We start from the raw sequence: 21,427 nt of genomic DNA on the forward strand, positions 1-21,427 counted from the left end.
TCTCCCCCCTGGAGTTTTTGGTAAAATTGTCTTCTTAATTTGTGACCTGACAGATGACAACAGACTCCGTTTAAAGAATGAGCTTGTTTTAAGAACAGGAGCAATTTAAGATTAGGACCCCCTGAAGAATTCATTAAATAAGGAGGGGCAAGTGCAGAACAAAAGCTTCATCTGGAAGAACCCCCCAAACCCTGCTCACTCATAACTTTCTCTTACTGAGGATGGATTTTCATTATCACAATCTCCTTTAATTACTTAAATGATCCTAAAAAGAAAAAGAAAAAAAGCCGTTATAGTAATATGACCAGTAGAGTTAAATATTAGAATGTATTATTGGCTAGGGTTAGACTACACCGCTTGGACTTTGCTCTGCTTTTCTGTTTCAGCTTCAGTTGTATTCTCTATCCAGCCAACAATAAAGAAGAATATGTGCCATCAGTAAGAAGTAAGAGTTTGTCTATTCTTCAGTTAACGTGATGAGTACAGCAGGATTGAGTGCTTATAGCTAAAGGGTAAAATAAAGAGATAACTTAAAAGTGATCTGAAAAAATATCAACTCTAAGTTACCCTTTACTCTTTTAAAGCACTCACTATGCTCACAATCATAGTGGCTATTTTTTCTTCTTTTTCTTGAGTACTTTACGGCAAAGGATCCAAAGAGCCTTAGAGGAATACCGCAGTATAACTAGCTAGCTACCTGGCTGGTCACCTAGGCTGTAACTCAGGCCTAATTTCTGATTTTCCCAATGTGTGCAGCTTAGCATGAGACTTTTCCAGGTTTTCTGGGCAGAAAAATCCACCCAGCAACCAGTAAAAAAAAAAAAATCCAATTGCTTTCTACAATTAGTTTTCACTTCATTGTATAGCAACCAGTCAAAAAGTTTTCAATTGATTGTACAATAGCAAGGCAAATTTAAAGGTCAGGAACAAAACTAGAAGAATGGACCCTCAAGAATGAGTTAACACCTTTTGGCATCTCCTTGTTCACTGTATTCTTCATATCCTTTTTTCTTGTGAAACAAAAAATATGCCAGTCATTTCATTCTTGTCCTTTACATAGTTCATTACGTAAGTTAACACACACTCTGCATGGAGGAGGAATGAGGGGGGAAAGTTACTGCCTTTCCCTTCCCCTGCCCCGGCTCTCACATCCTCTCCACTAGTGAAGGCGGTGGGGATTGGCTGGCACTATGCGCCTCCAACCCCAAAATGCTCCACCTAGAAATATGGTTGCCCCACCCAACAAGGAAGGCTGGCTACAGGGCTGCCTAGCCATCTCCGGTTTAATGGCCCTCATGTCAACGGTTAAGAAAGACTCTCTGCCTGAAGCATCGGAGGACCATTGAAGGGGCTGTATACCCAGGGATGAGCAAATCGGTCGATTTCAGGTCCTCTCTCATTTTTCCAATCTTCAGTTCTCCGTATTTCCGCATCGGAGATATTATTTTTAAAAGTCCTCATGTAAATTCATCAGCATTTTAGTGTGAACTTCTTCTAATATGCACGTTTCTCTCAGTGGTGGCCGGTGGCTCCATGTCTGCTCTGGATTTTAGTCCAAACTTTCAAAGAGCTATCTAAGTTCAGATAAAAACCCAGAGCGGATTCCACTGCCCCACTGACATGGAGCCACCAGCCGCCACTGGTTTGTATGCAGTTTTGCCTAATGAGCACATTTTTTTGCAGAGCAGTTTTCCCTAATATAATGCCTACATAATTCCCCTAACATAATACTTTTCTCACCAATGTATGCATTTTCATGCACACTTTACCTGAGTAAATGCATTTTTGTATGCATTGCTTGGCTGGAGCACTGTGCTGCTAAATTTTGAGAATTGCGAATTTCAGATGAGGGCTGTGTTTCAGTTCGTGTACTATTTCAGAAAATGTGAATTAGACAGGTTCACCTTTCAGCGCAAACTGAACTGAATTTCTCCCTCCCCCCTACATATATAGTTTCTTCATTTATCTAGCCCATTATTGTCTATTCTGACTGGCAGCAGCTCCACAGGGCTTCCAGGTCTCATTATAATGCAGCCAGCATGGCCAAGGGTCATGGATGAGGAAAGGTGTAATCCAACAACACATGGAGGACCATAGGATTCCCACTCCTGGGTTAGAGGGGCAGACTAAGGTTAAAGAGGCCCAGTTCAAATATCTACACAGCCACGAAGCTCACAGTCTCTCTCTCTCTCTGACCTGCCTCATAGGGTCGTTGTGAGGTTGGGGGCAAAATGTTTGCTAATGTGAGTGCCTTGGGAGAAAGGCAGAACATAAATTCAGTGGCTAATAAACCAAATCAGTTTAAGGAGAGGATATCTTTGAGCATGTGCAGATTTCTAAAAGAAAAGGTACTCACTCTCTTTTTAAATAAAAAGCATGGTTAATAGAAAATATAGGAAGAATAAAAAGCACCCAATCTCTCTCTCTCTCTCTCTCTCTCTCTCCATCCCAATGAACTGTTTTCCTGTTTGGTATCTGGCAAGGAGAATGAAATCTGGAAGCCACCTTGAGTTCCATTTTGGAAAAAGGGCGGAGTATAAATAAAGATAATGATGATGATGATGATGATGATGATGAAATTATAACCAGATGGAAATGTTAGTTCAGATAACATTCAGGGCTATATATTCCATGCCCTGACCAACAATACAACACTCTGAAGAAATCACAGTTTGCATTACGATTGCTGACAGTTGTTTGAGGAAGGGTTGGGGACAGAATCATACAGAATTTGCAATACTTTGCCAACAATTTTAACGGTCAGGGGTCAGCCCGTGGAATGTTGCTGCTTGAGGTGGAAAAACATAAGAACATAAGAAGAGCCCTGCTGGATTAAACCAAAGGCCCCTACCTGTCCAACATTCTGTTCCCACAGTGACCAATCAGATTCCTCTGGGAAGTGTACAAGCAGGGCGCAAGGACAATAGCCCTCTCCTGCTCATGTTTCCCGGCAATTAGTATCCACAGGCACAATGCCTCTGAATGTGGAGGTAGCATGGAGCCATCAGGACTAGCAGCTGTACTAAAAACACTCAGTCCCATTAATGAACAATCCAGTGGGAAAATCTCTTGCTCATCAAAATAAATGGGAGCTGCACAATGACCCCTAATGCTGTTTGGTGTAGCTCATGTGATCACAGCTCACGAGAGGAAGCTCAAAGGTATAAAAGACACATGGCCACCAACCTAGACCCTTTAAAAGAGGATTAGGCAAATTCATGGGGCATGAGGCTATTAACGGCTATTAGTTATGATGAGGTTGTTGTGTTACTTCTGGGATCAGTTCATGGGGATCACAAGTGGGAGAGAGGGCTATTGTGCACAGGACTGATTGTGAGCTTCCCATACATCTTTATACTTTGTAGTAAAAGAGCAATGCTTTACCTTCCCGCAAAGGTTTTCTTTCGCTCCCCCTCCCCCAAAAATATCTATTTAGAATCCAATCTGAATTTGTGTTCTTGGTTAAATTTTATATGTCTGTTCGTGTCCACTAGGTGTCCAACAGCTAAGACTAGGTGTCCATTTGGACACACAGCTATTACTTTAAAAATGCCTTGTCACCTTCTAACCCACCAGTCCCAATGGGCACCAGTTGCCACTGAGATCTTCTAAGCCTCATTTCCAGTAAGATGCAATGGGAGCAAAAGCTTTCACTGGATTCATAATCAGGGTTATCACTTCAAAAGAAGCAGGAGTGTTCTATTTTTTTTAAAAAAACATTATTATTAATAATATTTTGAAGGAGGGAGGGCTTCTCTCTAGTTATTGTTTCTTTGAATTCTGGAATACAGAAACAGAATCTGCCGAAAAGGGGAAGCAAATATAATGAGCCTTGCAGAGTACTCCTCATTATGCCGTACAAGAGCTCAACCACTTCATTAAACTCGTGCCACACATAGTAATGAAGGTCTTAAGTGGCTTCATGGATGGTGAGCCCAAGATGGTTAACAGGTACGAAGAAGCCTTCTCCTTTCAGTCAGCCCAGATGGGAAGAACAGAGATAGAGAGGATGAAAAGGAGGAGGCAATGAAAATGAAAGGGAAGGTGTGTGTGTGTGGGGGGGATCAAGGTTGAACTTGGAAGGTGGAGCTAAGAAAGGCAGGCATGCCAAAGGCCCATCCCTTATGCCACAAGCCCCACCCCTTAATCCCATGAGGCCAATTGCTTTCTTTTTTTACTGATGTTAGCAGAATTTCAAGTCCAAAATAAAGTATTGACAAGCATAAAAACAAAAACCCTCAACAGAAACACAAAAATGTAATACAGAAGGGTTAGGGGACAGTGTACTACCCCAAGGCAAATTCCAGTTTATATCGGGGTTGTAAAATGCCCCACAACAAGCCACGTGCTTGTGTGTGTGCGTGTGAGAGAGAGTGGGGGGATCTTAACTGTGCTTCCCTATGTACATTTTTATTTGAAAAACCCCACTGGACATTTAGTCTCCATTCCCAATACTTTCCACTGACTGGAGTTTTAAAAGGATCGAAAATAGGAATCACTAGAAATTTCTTTGGGATAGTTTCTGTCTCACCCACTCTGGGGTTTTCAGAAAGAAAACTCTGTATATGGGTATTTACGTCTCCTTCTCTGGATCAGTTTTATTGGAATTTTATGTTACATTGAATGGGATTTTTTTTAAAAAAGAACCCCACATACAAGGGTTCAATTAGAAATTTTGAGATATTTTTACTCCCAAACATTTTTGTACAGTGAGAAAAAAAATACAAAAGGTCTACAGCTGAAATTTAGGGATATTGTTTACTATCATGCAAGTGGCAATGTCCAAGAAGGAACATATTTTAGGTCTACTTCTATGCAAAATCTGCAATTAAAAGTGCACCTGGGGTGAATTCTTGCCCCATTTTTGGATACAGAAAAACTACATGGCATTAGGAATAATATAAAACAGCCTTAGCTCATTGGTAGGGTATCTTTTTTGCATCCAGACAGTCCCAGGTTCAATCCCCAGCAGCTCAGGGAGGCCTGGTAGTGTCCCCTGAAATCCTGGATACGCTGCCAGTCCATGTTGACCAGGGGTTCCCAAACTGTGGTCTGTGGGCCACCAGTGGTCCGCAAGTTTCATAGTATAGAATCATAGAGTTGGAAGGGGCCTCTAAGGCCATCGAGTCCCACCCCCTGCTCAATACAGGTGGTTCGCAGCCTGTCTGTAAAAATAAATTTAAAATCATAACAATATCTAGCACCACACATTACAATTGCTACAACAGGCAGAAAAATAATAAAGTGGTCTGCCAAGACCCTCAGCCATTTTAAACAGAAAGCACCTTGGACAGCTCCTTGAAAGTTCGGATTAAAACCCGGAGAGGATTCACTGCCTCACTGACATCGGAGCCACCAGCCTCCACTGGCCACTTGGAAATTCTCTGCTATCCCTCTCCCCAGCGGCCTTGGTCCAGAGCTTCTGTCCTAATCAATCCCATACTTAATGGTGCTGGAAGGTAAAAAGAGAGAGTAAGTGGGGTGGGGAGAGGAGAGAAATCTTCCAGTACGCAGATTAAGGATTACAATGTAATGCTTTAACTAGATTAAACAGATGAAGAGACTAACGGGGTTGGATTAGGAGAATCATTTTAAACACATTAATGTATAAGATTAACTATTATCAATTAACTTGATCTGTCTAAAGGGTAACAGAGAAGAAGGTGGGATCAAAGGGGATGAAGTTAGGATAAATGTAATAGCTGCACAGGCTAATGGTTATTTATTTCCCCACCCTCTGTAGGGTTTCAGGCAAAGGACGTTCCCAGCCTATCTGGAGAGGCTGACGATTGACCCGAGGACCTTCTGCATGCAAGGCGGGTGCTCTGTTGCTGAGCCACAGCCCTTCTGTTCTACCTTAAGAGTTCAGCAGCCCTGGGCTCCTCCTGGGAGGACGGGCAGGATATTATTATTATTATTATTAATATTATTATTAACAGCAGCAGCAGCAGCAGCAGCAGCAACAACAATATAGATTAGTGAGGTGAGCAATGCAGTGACAGAAATACACCTTGTCCATGTTCAGAAGTCCTCTTTCCTTTATGGCTTTGCTAGTTCCTTCTGTGATTGATTCTTGACAGATCAAATGGCCATTACAAGCCCAAGAGAACAGGGCAGACTTTTCCTGGCATGTAATATGTAATAGCCAAGGTGTCAGGAGGACAATTTTTTTGAAGGAATTTCATCATTTTTGGCTCTCCACAGCTGTAATCTGGCAGCAGCAATTCCATCAGGCTGCAGAGCCCATGAACAGAAGGGAAGCAGAGCTATCCCATTGCCTCTGCTGTGAGACCAGCTGTCTTTGGCTCCTCTCAATTCTCACGTAGTGACAGCCATTCCATCAGGCTACCTGAACAGTTTCCATTCCAGCTAATCATTATAAGAACTGCAGCTTTCAGAACTGATGGCCAAGCTTGCTTCCCCTCCTCCTCCCTCCCCATCCCTTCTTGCTTACTTCTGACTGCATCAGTTCAACTTGAGCTTTAACAGAAGATCTTCAGCCAGCTGAAAGGCAACCTTTAGCTTCTCATTGGAAAACAAACAATCTTGCAAACCATTGGGACCACTTAAAGTGCTAGTGTGAAGTAGGATCCCCATCAAAGAAAAGGAAAGAAGTGACCAGCCTCTGCTTGATTATTTTCCTCATTCTCTGACTTCCTCTATGCTAATCGGGGGGGGCATGGTTCAGTGATACAGCACCTGTTTAGCAAGTTACAGGTTCAGTCTCTGGCAACTCTAGGTATGGCTAGGAAAGATTCCCCTGCCTGGAACTCTGGAAAGCCACTGCCAGTCAGTGTAGATAATACTGAGGAAGAGGGACCAATGGTAACTCCTTGTGTGCCCAATCTGTCATAAACTTGAAAGTACGGATGTCAGAGAATTCCAGCATAAATGGGATCAGAAATTGCCAATGTTCCCTTATTTGTCCCCTGTCTGCAAAGAAATCAATCCAGCAAACAAGACTAGTATTCACCATTGCTGTTTTCAGACTACAGAGGATACACAACTGATGACTTTGCATTCCATTGAAATGAATGGTGTGGGATAACATAATTAATGGCATAATTAATTATATAAAATTCTGCCACAGCAGACAGAGAGATGAATAATGTCATTTTTGTCGGAAGCCAAACTGCAGCAGAGTGGAAACAACGCTGCATGCAATGAACACGGGCCAGAACAGAAATTGGCAACTCCTCACATCCCTACTTGAAAGCCTCATCACTTTGTTCATATGCTTGAACCAGGAAAGTCCATCCTTTACTCTGGAGCTCTGACAGATGACATCACTGTTCCTACTCTGGGTGGGGGGGAGTCCCAGAGCTGCACTCTCCTGCATTCTGCCTCCACTACAGCACTGGTTGGAGGCTGAGGTCAGCTGAACGCAGGCTCGGATCTTTTTCCTCAGTTCTAAAGCAGAGCTGGAGAAGGCAGTTTCCTTCTTCTCCCCACTCTTTGGCACAGCCCCAAGGAATGTGTGCTTCTAGAGTGCATATCCCCACCTGCACTAGATCTTGTGCCACTCATTCCCTCCATCTCCACCCGTGTGTGTGTGTGTGTGTGTGTGTGTGTGTGTGTGTGTGCGCGCACGCGCGTGCACGCTCACCATAGGAAATCATTTGGCCAGTTTACTGTCTGGTCGATTCCCAAGTGATTTCTAGGTTACTTGGGCTGTATCGATGCAGCCAGTACAGCGTTCAGATCAATAGGAAACCATCAATGTTGCTTTCATGCCCTTGAAAGAACTGACTAGCCCAGGCTCAGAGAACTTCTGAACCAGGAAGACCCATTTCAGAGCATCTTCGTCAAGCCAAACTGGGAAGATAAAGCTGTCGGAGAGCCCCATCTACAGTGACCAACCCTCATAACTGCTTAGGGCTTATTAGTACTGATAATTGACCCATTGTGGACTGGTAGAAGAAGTAAATAGGGTAACTGATCCCCAAATCCTCTGTGGGAATTAAGACTACAAACTTCAGTTGATAGATGAAGGTACTCGATGTGCACCTTTTTATGATTTCCCAATGTATCTTTAAAAATATATGACAGGACCAAAAACATATGAAATAGGCACTGAGGCTGTGACATCAGGATTAACACTACTGTGCTAGGTACTAGACCAAACACACACACACACACTTTGTCTGCTTAACTGACATGGTGCCTATTATCTGTGTGTGTGTGTGTGTGTTTCACTTGCATATTGCATTAGTATCTTAATGAGAAACCTGCAGCCAAAGATTTGGCTGGTTAATTCAAATAAAAATATGAAATTTAATCCATTCCCTGCGTGATTTTAATCTCATTACAACTTTAACTTCACAGTATACCAACATTCGAAGCTCCATCTACAGCACACAGGCAATTCTGTCAATCTCTTGACCTCAAGCAAGTTGTTTCTCAGCCAGGTTGTTTCACTGCCCGCATAAAGTCTACAGTGTTTATCAACATTCTACTGCTGACTGTTTCCCCCTGACAGCTTAGAATGTTTTTAAATATTCTGTGAACATCATGGCAGCTCATCCAACAGCTTGGAGTGAGGGATTGACAAAGAGGCAAAAGTAAGCTTACTCCAAAAGCATTTGGATTCCAAATTGTCAGGTAATATTTCACATCCAGTATCCAGATTTGAAGTCTGAACTTGAAATTTCACAATCGAAAACAGCACCTGAGAAACTGGAGAGTCTTCCTGACTTTTGATTTGCTTGCAGATTCTTCTTTTTAGCTCTAGCTTTCTTGGTGCAGCTGCCAAAGTTACACTCAGAAAAACTTTCAAGGTTCCTCTTACAATGTGAATCTTCTGAATGGAATCTTAACTGCCCATCACTTCTCAACTGATCTGCTCCAATCAGCTGAGGAGGGGTGGTTTTCGTCCCAAGAGTGGCACACAGGGTAGAGATTTAAACCTCTCTACCCAGCGCACTGCAACGGGGATGAAGATCAGGCCCTCCTCACTCCTCAGCTGATCCACACCGGTCAACTGAAGAATGGGGAGTATGCAATTTTCATCCCCATCCTGGTGTGTAGGCAGCTCATTGGGATAGGGTAGGGTATGCCCTTGAGGAAGGAGCTGTGGTCTGGGGAGAGTGCCAGGTTAAGGCCTGGTGGGGCATGTTAGATCTACAGGCTGGAATCTCTCTATTCCTGTCTCATGTGATCTCCTCAAGGTTGGAATGGAAGAGAAATTCAATTCCATTCACATTTAAAGCCTAGTCCCTCAAGTTTGCACTTTCCAAAACATTATGAAAACAGAAACATGCCCATCCTTCCCAGTTCACACTTATCCCAATTCAGCGATGCAGTTCTCCAACCAAACAATGCTTGCAAAAATGCATATTTTAGGGGAGACAGTGCACAAAAATGAATATATTGGTGAAAATAACACACAAAAATGCATTATATTAGGAGGAAGTGCTTTCAAAAATGTGCACGCTAGTCAAAACCACATACAAAATTTGTTTTCTTCACACTGTCTTTGCACAAAAATGTGAAATTCACACTAAAATGTTGAAGAATTTTCATGAGGATTTTTTTTAAAAAAATCACAAATTGCTACAGAAATGTGGAGAACTGGATTTAAGTTTTGGGGGAAAAGGGAAATGGAGAGAACCAAAATGGTCAGATCTTTCTATCTCTTCCCCTAGGTAAGATGGTAGGATTTTTCCATTGAGAGATCTTCCCATCCCTATCTAGAGGTAAGATGTATATTAAAAAAAGGACAAGAGCTACAAGGAAGAGGCCAAGATTTTAAGAGTGCAGGCTGGCCCTGGCCCATATTGAACACACAATGGAGCCCTGTCCTTTGACTCACTTCCTGCTCGTGGGTGAAAGACACAAAGGCAGAAATGGTGACTGTCAAAGATGATGCATCTCTGCTGCGGTCTATTTCTGTGTCTCTCAAACCACAGACGCTGATATTCTCATCGATTTTCATGCTTCCCTCCCACTTGCCAACCCACAGGCAGCAGGAGGAATCCTTCATGCCGCCTCGTCAACACAAGAACCGCTCCCACTCAGAACAGAGACTTCCAAGGTGAAATATGGTGCATGATTATCCTGGGTATTAGAGTCGTGCACACAGCTCATCGCCTCTCTTCCTCCCCCACCTCCTATCCTCCCTCTTACCATCACAAATCTGATCTCCGTTGATCTGTGTACACAGTATATGGGCAGAACCTAGGAAGAGGCCCTGATGGATGAGGTCAAAGGCCCATCGAGTCCAGCCACATGACTCTGAGAAGTCAGCAAGCAGGACATAATGTGATCCCCAGTGATTGCCAGGCTAGAGGTTTCATACTCCCGGCCAATTGCAGAGGCCAATGTTGCATGTCCCCAATCTGGCTCCATCTGGCTACATGTTTAAAGCAGTAATATACCATTTTAAACAGTCATGGCTTCCTCCAAAGAATGCTGGGAACTATAGTTTTCTAAGGGTGCTGAGAACTGTTAGGGGACCACTGTTCCCCTCCTACAGTTGTCTGTGAAGAGGAACTGATTGTTAAACCACGCTGAGAATTGTAGCTCTGTGAGGGGAATATGGGTCTCCTCACAAATCTTGGAACGCTTAACAAACTACAGTTCCCAGGATTCCTTGGGAGAAGCCATGACTGTTTAAAGTGATCTGATATTGTTTTACACATATAGAGTATCGGGCCCCTAGTCTGCATTGGAGGGCTCTAAGAAGCTGAAGACACATATAGGAAACCTGTGACTCAAGGGCTGCATGTCACTCTCTGGGGTCTCCTCTGTGTGTCCCCCACCCACATATATCCTGTTACCACATCCCTTTTCCAGGTTGAGATTGGCCAAGAGATCAGCACCACAGAGATGCGGGCAAGAGTAGGCAAGAGTGGCACCTGGAAAACTATGTGAAGCTGAACCTGCTGTCCTCCAAGGTTTCATCACTGTGCCCCCGCCCCCGAGTATCTGCTGCCCGAGGAAGCCACCTCGCTCTGCCTTACTGCTGGGCCAGCACTATCAGAATTTAATCTTCCTGCTACTCCAATTACTATTTTATTGTGTTTTTAAGTAGAGACCTGTTCCGATTATATTCTGGTTTTAATGTTGCAAACTGTCCCGGAATCTTTGATGGAAGCCTGTACAGAAAGTTGTCAATAAACTTTCTGTAATTTGGACTATAGTTCCTACCGTGGAATGCCCTTCCCTGGGAGGCCCATCTGGTGCACATTTGGTCATCGTTTTGGTACCAAACAAAGACATGTTTGTTTTTCCAAGCATTTGGGCAGCCTCACTGATTGGATGTTTTTACTCTGATATCATAGAATCACAGAACCGTAGAGTTGGAAGGAGCCTATAAGGCCATTGAATTCAGCCCCCTGCTCAATTCAGGAATCCAAATTAAAGCATACCTGACAGGTGGCTATCCAGCTGCCTCCTGAATGCCTCCAGCGTTGGAGAGCCCACCACCTCCCTAGGTCATTGATTCCATTGTCATACTGCTCTAACAGTTAAGAAGTGTTTCCTGATGTTCATTTGAAATCTGGCTTCCTGTAACTTGAGCCTATTATTCCGTGTCCTGCACTCTGGGATGATCGAGAAGAGATCCTGGCCCTCTTCTGTGCGACAATCTTTCAAGGACTTGAAGAATGCTATCATATCTCCCCTCAGTCTTCTCTTCTCAAGGCTAAACATGCCCAGTTCTTTCAGCCTCTCTTCATTGGGCTTTGTTTCAAGTCCCATGATCATCCTTGTTGCCCTTCTCTGAAGCCGTTCCAGTTTGTCTGCATCCTTCTTAAAGTGTGATGTCCAGAACTTGACACAGTACTCGAGATGAGACCTAACTAGTGCCAAATAGAGAGGAACCAATACTTCATGTGATTTGGAAACTATACTTCTGTTAATGCAGCCTAAAATAGCATTTGCCTTTCTTGTATCCATATTACACTGTTGGCTCATATTCAACTTGTGAACGACAACATGTTTTTAATAGGTTTATGTATTTTTCCTACTATATTTTATTCTGTATTTTATACTGTATTTTATTCTCATTGTAAATCACTTTGGGACTTCTTCTTGTGTGAAGCAATACATAAATAAAATATTGTCTCATCCATTATATACCCCATCGATCTTCTTATCAGGAGGTCTGTGCCACATGATATTAGATAGAATCAGGTCTTTAATGTTGTAGCAACTACCTTTTGGAATTCCCTCCAGTTATATAGTAGACAGGCACCATCTCTGTGGTTTTTTAGGCATCTACTGAAGACACCTTCCTCTTACAACAAGCCTTTTAGGTGGAGATCTTAATCTCTGTCTGCATCTATGTCAGAATTACCTGTAACTGTTTTTACATCTAGAATTGTTTTTCAAATGTTTGCATTGTTTTTATATATGGGATTGTTTTTGTATATGGAACTGTTTTTAATTTTTTTATATATGGTTGTAACTGATTTATTTGTTTATTTAGTTCATATCCCGCTCTTCCTCCCAAAGGGAGCCCAGGGTGGCAAACAACAAGTGATAAACATCTTTTAAAAAATCTTAAAAACCAAACAACTTAAAATCTTAAAAGCAAAAAATCTTTTAAAACATCTTTAGAAACACTTACAATACAGATGCAGACTGGAATAAGGTATCCACTTAAAAGGCTTGTTGGGAGAGGAAGGTCTTCAGGTGGCACCAAAAAGACAACAGAGCCAATGCCTGTTTAATATTTAAGGGGAGGGAATTCCAAAGGGTAAGTGCCCTAACACTTTGGCACTTCCGCTTCCTTTGTTGTGCAGAATGGACTTCCTGATGAGATGCTATCTGCAGGAGGCCCTCACCTGCAGAGTTCAGTGACTGGTTGTGTATATAAGGGGTGAGACGATCTTTCAGGTGTCCTGGTCCAAGCTGCATAGGGCTTTATCCACCAAAACCAGCACCCAGTAGCTAATTGGCAGCCAGTGCAATTCTTTCAACAGCTGGATAAGGATTGGGATGAGGGGCAGGTGATTGTTTTATAATTGTATATTTCATTGTTGTAATCTGCCCTGGGATCTGATGGTAAAGGGCAAGTACAAACTCTAATAAATCAGTCAATCTAATAAACCTAATATACCCTAAAAGAGATCGCAATCCAATGCAAAGAGATGAGTGTTCCTTCTTGCATAGTGGGTCCAGAGCTGAACCACAAACTGATCCCTGGCATTCCTAGTCAGGTCTCCCCATCACACCATAACTAATTCAGTGCCCACTTGTCTCCCCCTTCCTCCGGCTGCAAATGCTCCTTCGGCCCATCAATACCAATGCATAGATCTGATTGCAACATTACTTAAACCTTGGAGAAAAATAATTTCAAGGATAAATTATTAATTTGTATCGAACTTGCAGTAATTGTCCTATTAAGTCTAACAAAGCCATATGTTTGGTTGTGGTATTTATTCAAGACCGTAATTCCCATCGACGTCCTCAATTCTAATTAACAGACGTTTAGCAAACAGGTTCCATAATTGATATACCCCACCCAAATCGATCACCTTTGCAGAATTCTCCCCCTCCCATCCCCTCCATCTGTGTCCCTAATGGCCACTTGAAGGCTAACAATTCATTTTCTTTCTTTCTTTCTTTCTTTCTTTCTTTCTTTCTTTCTTTCTTTCTTTCTTTCTTTCTTTCTTTCTTTCTTTCTTTCTTTCTTTCTTTCTTTCTTTGTTTCTTTCTTTTTTAACTGCTTTTCACCCCAGCAATGCCTCCGGCATGGGACACTTAGATGAAAAGGAAGATATAGCCCATGCATTGCATTTAAAAGGGCATTTAGGCAGATGCAACTTTTCAAACTCCCAAGCAGATACAAATTTCATCCTCCTTTGTATCCAATCGACGTAAGCCAAGGTCTTCCCACACTGAGACTTTCTATGCACAATCAAAGGGTACCATTTTCATGCTCAGGATTATATCACCCCTTCACAGGAGTGTAGTTGTCCAGGATCTTGGGGGGGGTCTTAGACCCCTTACTTTTTTGGGAGCAGATTCCAGCAGGGTCCCTATGTCAACAGCATCCTACGAGCCAATCAGCATGAAAGAGGAGTGTGTTGACCACTGTGAAGAATCTTCTAACATGCTTCCTTGTCCTTTCCTGCTGATTGAAGACAGTCAGAGTGAAAGGAGGTGAGTCAGCCACTGAGAAGACTCTTCCCAGTAGCTAATCCCCATTCATTCTGATTGGCTCCTAGGAATGTCTATGGTTGTTGGAAGACGGCACATACAGGAAGGACTGAGGAGTGTTGAGATGACTGAGAGCAAGCAAGCAAGGAGGTGTGGCTGTGAGGGGGTGTGGCATGGCTGTCATGAAGGGACCCTGCACATCTGGATTCACCTCTACACTGCTGCCCCTTCACCTTCTAACACAAAAGAGGCCAAGTCCTCTTCCAAGACCCAAAAGTGAAAAGGAAACCTCACCACCCTTAGAAGCTAGCATGGCAATGTTGTTAAAACTAGGACCAGAAATACCAGGGATAAAATCTCTCTCCAGGTGTGAAGCTTCCTGAGCGACCTTGAGCCATTCACTATCTCTCAGCCTAACCTACCTCACAGGGTTGTTGTAAAGTGTAAACCTACCTCACAGGGTTGTTGTAAAGTGTAAAGTGTGCGCTCAGTCCAGGGGTCAACAATATTTGGAAGACAGCCATGCTGATCAAGTAAAAAAATTATAGTCATCAACTTCCTCTTCTCCTCCCCCACCCACCCTCCACATCTCCCAAGAGAGTGTTCACTGTTGGGCACCACTGCCTGAAGAGACATGGACTGCCTTTGGCCCGAGGTGCCCAATGTGCTACCAACCTACAAGAGAACAGCCAGGTGAATGAAGCATGCATTGCCTAAAAGTATACAGGGCACCTTCAAGCAGTGATGATGGCCACCAATGTTCTCCCTGACGTCCTTTCCTGCTCCGGAACAAGAAAGACCGGTGGAGGTTGCTGGCTTGGCCCTGCATGGCCAAGGTTCTCCAGGAGCTGAGGAGGTGGTAAGGATCACCATGCAACTGCATGGACCATCTTGGCCACCTCTGCTGCTTCAAAGGTGGGAGGAAGGCAGGTCACTTAGCACATTTGCCCGATGGTGGTGCCAGACTTGCCATGACAAGGACGACAAGTATACCTGTTGAATCCTGGCTCACACAAAGTGAGGATGTGGCCTGGGCCATGAACTGTGCACATCAGTGCTTGGATTACTAACTTTGGTGAGGGCCTCCTTAGTTTAGAGGCTACAGAGTGGAGGTCAGGATTTGGCTAAAACTGAGTGTAAGGGTGGGTTTCAATAAGGGACCCTCCCTTTTATTACTCCCCCAATTTGAGTCCCAGTGGATATCCTCGAACAGGAGGTGGGGAACCTCAAGCCCATCAGTCCAAATGTGTCCCTCCAGGTCTTTCCATCAGGACCTTGGAACTCTCCCCAGGACACACCCCTCAGTGACCCTGCTTCACACCCTGAGTGGTTTTGTCTGGCTGGAATGTGTCCTTGAATGCCGATAATGCCTCTTGATTGTCTGGATGGAGGATGCCGAGGTGTGTGCAAGCGTGCATAGAAACCAGCCTACTGGACAAAGGTAACATGTATCTTCGTTGCTCTGCCCACTTTAGCCTTTTGCCCGCCCACCACTGGCATGTGACTCCTGGAAGATTGCCCAGACGGTAACGTGGCCCTTGGGCTGAAAAATGTCCCCCACCTGTCCTAGAATATGCCCGGCATCCTCTCCAAGGAGCAGAGGTTGCTCAGGGCTTCTTTGGCAGACATCAAAGCAGAAAAAGTGGTCTCCAAAAAGCAGACAAATATGTCAGCCCTTTCTTATAGCACCAGAACACACATCCTTCAGGTTCACTAATAAGACAGGGAGGGATGACAGTCTGAGGACGAAAGAGAAGCAAAGAAGTCACCGCAGACGTACCACATGAATATAATCCATTGTAACGACCCTGGGAAAATATGGTCACGGTGCCCCTTCTTGCTTGCTGTTTGTAATAGCTGGTCAGTCAGTCCCCGGCGCAAAGTATTTATGGGTGGGTGTGTTTTTTTATTGCTTCAAAGATGCTGGAGGAGAAGGTCAGAGGTTTATGATGTGGGGATGAAGAAGTTATTATGGAGCTTGCAAGCTAATATTAGCCAAAAATTATCTGGAGTTAATAAACACAGCTTTTAGATATACAAACTCCTGTCACACATGGCTGGACTCTGCGGTGTAGAGCCCAGTTGGCAGGCATGGAAGAGGAGACCAAAGCGTCGCTTTTGAACAGACATGCTTCTGGCTTTCCCCTTTGCACTGTTTCCCTGCTCTGCACCCATCTTGAGCACTTTTGCCTAGCTGGACTGTGTCTTTGAACTGTGATTATGCCTTTTGCTTGCCTGGATGGAGAACTTGTGGGGAGGTGCGCACATGCGTGTGCACATGCATGCATATGTGTAGTAGGGATAGGAGAGTCTTTCCATTTTTGTTCTCTCAGTTTCTTATTCTTCCCATTTTAAATTCAGTTCTCCACATTGATGCAGCAATTGGCAATTTGTTTTTGAAGAAAAACAGTCCTTGTGAAAATTCTTCAGCATTTCTCTTAATAAATACAATTGTGTGGTTTTGACTACAAATAAACACAGTTTTGACTAATGTAAAGATGTTTGCAGTTCTCCTAATGTAATGAATTTTCATACGTTGCTTTCACCAATATATTCATTTTCCAGCACATCTTCGCTTAATATGTACATTTTCGTAAATACTGTTTGGTTGGAGAACTGCCCTGCACAATGCAGATAAGTGCAAATTTTGAAGGATGCCTGTCTTGTGGGTCTCATATTGTTTCGGAATATACAGATTTGATAAATGTGGCTGTAATGTGAACTGAATCAAATTTCTCCCCCATCTCTGGTGTGTAGAAACCTCTGAGATTTGCATGGTTGGAACCGAGTCTACCGTACAAAGGAAAAAGTCATGTCTGTTGCTCCACCCATGCTTGCCTCTGGACCTGCCTACTTTTGCCTGTGGCCCTGCCCACCACTGCCATGCCAACTCTGGAAGATTACCCATAAGGCAATGAGCACCCCTCAGGTTCAAAGCATTTTCCCATCCTTGATCTAGCAAATACCATGCTTAACAACCTGATCCTGGCTGCTGCATCAACCACAAATATTTATGCTATTATTTATTTATTTACATTTATACTCTGCCTTTCTTTCAATAAGGAAACCAAGGCAGCTTACATGTGGTTCCCAGGTGATCTCCCATCCAGGCACCAACAAGACCAAGATGTACTTAGCTTCAGCAAGGTGGTGTCCTCATGTGCCTTCAGACCATACCCTGGTCAGACCATTACATTTTATACCTCATTCTTTTCCCAAAGACCTTCTGAGGTAGGTTAGGCTGATCAGGAAAGACTAGCCCTCCTCCTGCAACTCAACTTGGTTTCTATTCTGGGCACACTCACCTGCATAGAATTCCTTGGCCACATCTGCACCATACATTTCAAGCACTCTGATATCACTTTAAACAGTTACGAAAATGGAAATGGACTGCCTTCAAGTCGATCCCGACTTACAGCGACCCTATGAATAGGGTTTTCATGGTAAGCGGTATTCAGAGGTGGTTTGCCATTGCCTTCCTCTGAGGCTGAGAGGCAGTGACTGGCCCAAGGTCACCCGGTGAGCTTTGTGGCTGTGTGCAAATTCGAACCCTGGTCTCCCAGGTCATAGTCCAACCACTACGCCACACTGGCTCTCTTAAACAGTCATGGCTTTCCCCAAGGAATCCTGGGAAACTGTAGCTTGTTAAGAAGGCAGAGATTTCTTAGGAGAGTCCCACAGGAATATGTTTCAGCACCTTGGACAGCTGCTTGAAACTTTGGACTAAAACCTGGAGCACATTCACTGGCCACTGACATAGGAGCCACCAGTCTCCACTGCCCCAGGGTCTCAGGAAGAGGTCTTTCTCCTCACTTGCAACCTGATCCTTACCATGGGAGGTGCCAGGGATTGGACCTGAGACCTTCTGCACACAGTGATGCAAAGCCTGTGCATTACCGTTGAGTTCCTCAGGCAGGAACAGCTTTCCCCTCCTCTCTGTGATGAAGCTGCCCGTATCTGAACTTCTACACTACTCCTTAGAGCACAGAACTACTACTACTACTACTCCTCTGCATCCAGTCATTGTACATTTGTGGGGGCCCACCACAGAAAGGCAGGTCATTCAAAAGGAAATTACGCACCTCTCACAAAAATGTTCCGCTATCCCTCATCCTTGGTTTCCCCCATCTGTAAAATGGGAACAGCAACATGGATCCATTTTGAGTGGTTGCTATGGAGATGAGCAAGGTAAACCTGACAAGGGATGCTGTGAGGAGGAGGAGGAGGAGGGAGAAAAGTTTCAGGGACATGCAGGCTCACTCAAAGGGCCAGCTGAGATGATAGAGAGGAGACAACCGTAACGCACAATCACAACTGTATTAACCTCAAAGCCCACAGTTGCTTGTGACCTATGCCCTGCACACATTAGGGTGGCAGGGTTTTTTTTTCATGCAGCCGAATCTTTGTCTCGTCAAGGTTCAACCTGACCCCAAATATTTCTATTATATCCATATTGAGAAGGGAACAATATAGATAAAACCTCTGACCAAAATTATGTTGTTATGGCAACACCTCAGGCCTAAACCTCTCTGCGCAGCCTGGGAAATATTGTCCAATACATCATGCACCAGGAGACCTGACAGGAAGAAAATTGTCCTTAACCAGCGCCTGTCGGGGTGATTTATAAGGTGTTAATTTCCCTGTGACAATAGGGTATTTAACTTCATTTGCTACCAAGTTCCCCCCACATTGTCCCCCCTGGCTAAGAGGGGAAATTGTTGGCTTCACCTCTTTGGGGTGAGTTCCCCGTCCTACTCCCTGCCGCAAGAAAAAGTATAATTTTTCCATACTGGATGGACCTAACATTGGGGAAATGGGGGTCTTTCCTCACTAAGGGCCATTAGGCAGTATTATGTTGGGCTCAATAAATATCCTGGCTGTCCCTTCATCAGGTCCATCGCTGTCACTGCCCCCAAACCTCCCAGATAGATAGATAGATCGGGGAAGCCAAAGTGATACCCTCCAGATGATGTGGACTACAACTCCCATCATTTCTGAACATTAGCCATGCTCACTGTGGCTGATGGGAGTTGTAGTGCACAACACCACATTGCTTAACCTTAAGACAGACAGACAGACAGACAGACAGACAGACAGATAGATAGATAGATAGATATAGATAGATAGATAGATAGATAGATAGATAGATAGATAGATAGATAGATAGATAGATAGATAGATAGATAGATAGATAGATAGATAGATAGATAGATAGATAGATAGATAGATAGATAGATTCGATCGATCGATCGATCGATCTACCTGTGACTGGTGGGTTAATTCCCTTTGGTTGGAAACACTGGAGATCGATGGTGTCTTTGTAATATCTGCTTTGTGTACAGCAACAAAAGGGAATCTGTGGCCTTCCAGATGTTGTTAGATTCCATCTCCCACCAGCCCCAGGCAGCATGGACAATGGTCGAGAATGATGGGAATTGTAGTCCAGCAACATCCAGAGGGCTAGACATTAATGAAGGGCTGGTCAGGGCTGGAATTAAGGATTCCCCATCCTTCATTTACAAATGTACATACACAGAAAAAGTAGTGGCAAAGAGGTCATCTGACCTCAGAGATAAAGACAGTAGGGGTTGCCCACATAGTGACCGCAGGCACACATGTGCCCCACAGGTCTTTCCTGGCCCCCACAAGGCCCTTTCTCCCCACTGAAATTAGACTTGGGGCCGATAGAATAGGGTGCAGCATGTGCTTGCTTGTAGTATGTGTATGGTCTGCAGTGCATCCACAGACTCCCAAAGGCTGGCAACCTCTGTGTTAGAGAGACAGATCCTTCATCTCAAAGTTATGCACTTTCAGGTGCACAGAACCTGACCCATTTCAGTTTCTCCCACTTTCTCATGTTTCCAGTATAAGTTTGGTTCACCACCTTTCCACCCCATTTACACTTTTTAAGCAATCTACCCACACAAATTTCTCCTAAAGTACACATTTTTGTACGCATATTTACTGAGTTCAGGCATGTGAGTCTGCAAGTGCCTTCTTGGCAACTCTTGAGCATAGGAAGCTGCCTTACACTGAGCCGGAGCACTGGTTCATCTAGATCAGTGTTGCTAATACTGACCTGCAACGGCTCTCCAGTGTTTCTGAGAAGAAACAGGTCCAGCTCTAACAAGAAAGTCTGCATGCAAAATAGCTGCTATACTACTCAGTGGAGACTGGGGGGTCCAATGTCAGTGGGGCAGTGAATCTGCCCTGTGTTTTAGTCCAAACTTTCAAGGAGCTGTCCAACATGCTTTCATGGCAGATGAGCTTCCCTGGAAGCAGGGGAGAATGGTGACTCCGATGTCAATGGTGGCAGGAAATCTGCTCCGGGTTTTAGTCTGAGCTTTCCAGGAACTGTCCAACATGCTTTTGCCTCAACACATTTCCACCTGAAGTAGCTGGCAGGCAGGCAGGTGAATGGTGGCAACACCTGCCATCTCCAAAGATAATTACATTTTGTATGTTCTTCTTACTTTGTTCTTCTTACTTTGCTTCTTTCCTGTGTTACCACTGTTTCTACAGAAAATCTAACCTAGAAAATTATATTTCTCTCATTATTCATCCTAGAAATCTGTGTCAAATTTATTTGTATTAATTTCAAAGCCTTTTAATTGGTCAATGTCATATGAAGGTGAAGACAGCCTTTTGTGTTTCAAACTGGAGGTTATGTTCTATTTCTATTTTGGATGCATTAATAGGTGAATCTGAAATTGTGGTTTGATGTAAAATCAGACTGATTGCAATATGCTACTACTTAAGCAATGACTCTAGCTGTTGGAAACAACAAATTTGGCCTGCCCAAGATGCATGTTTTTGGCCTGCTATGCTTAAACTACTCCACTTAAGGAAAGGTAAGCATGGTCAATTAAAAACATAGAGCACACCTAGAAATTTGCTAGAATATATTTCACCTCCCACTATTTTATCTTGTGCAAACTGAGACACTCCTCATGTCCATTGGAAGCTATTCTGCAGAATAGTCAGTGCCATTATTCCACAATTGTTTTCGGAGATTTTTTAGTGTTGCAAAGTGTTGATGTACTTCACATATTCACAGAAACAGAATCAAAAGAAAATGATTTACTATAGGAAATTTCACTAAAATTGCAAAGTAAATCAAACATATTTAAAGTGACTACCTGAACTATATCAACTGTCTTAATATTGTTGTTTCCTCCCTGCTGAAACAAGATCAGCACAGCACATGTCTTGTTTCTGTTATTTGGGCTGATTGCACTGTCCATATGCTCAGAGGCACATATTATCAAATTCTTCCAAGCTACACAGGAAGTGGATTGGACTGTGGAAGACCAACCCAAAT

General features: G+C 43.6%; 1 protein-coding gene across 1 annotated transcript in view; it reads right to left on the reverse strand.

The window, feature by feature from the left end:
- Positions 1-216: 216 nt before the first annotated feature.
- Positions 217-21,427, reverse strand: part of LOC133370748 (sialic acid-binding Ig-like lectin 13) — a 92,566-nt gene continuing 71,355 nt past the window's right edge. The window contains exon 9 of the mRNA XM_061597489.1: positions 217-265. Coding sequence (XP_061453473.1) covers positions 248-265 — 18 coding nt within the window. The 3' untranslated portion in view covers positions 217-247. The remainder of the gene's footprint in view (positions 266-21,427) is intronic.

The sequence above is a fragment of the Rhineura floridana genome, chromosome 15 (assembly GCF_030035675.1).
Source record: "Rhineura floridana isolate rRhiFlo1 chromosome 15, rRhiFlo1.hap2, whole genome shotgun sequence".
In the NCBI taxonomy this organism is placed as follows: domain Eukaryota; kingdom Metazoa; phylum Chordata; class Lepidosauria; order Squamata; family Rhineuridae; genus Rhineura; species Rhineura floridana.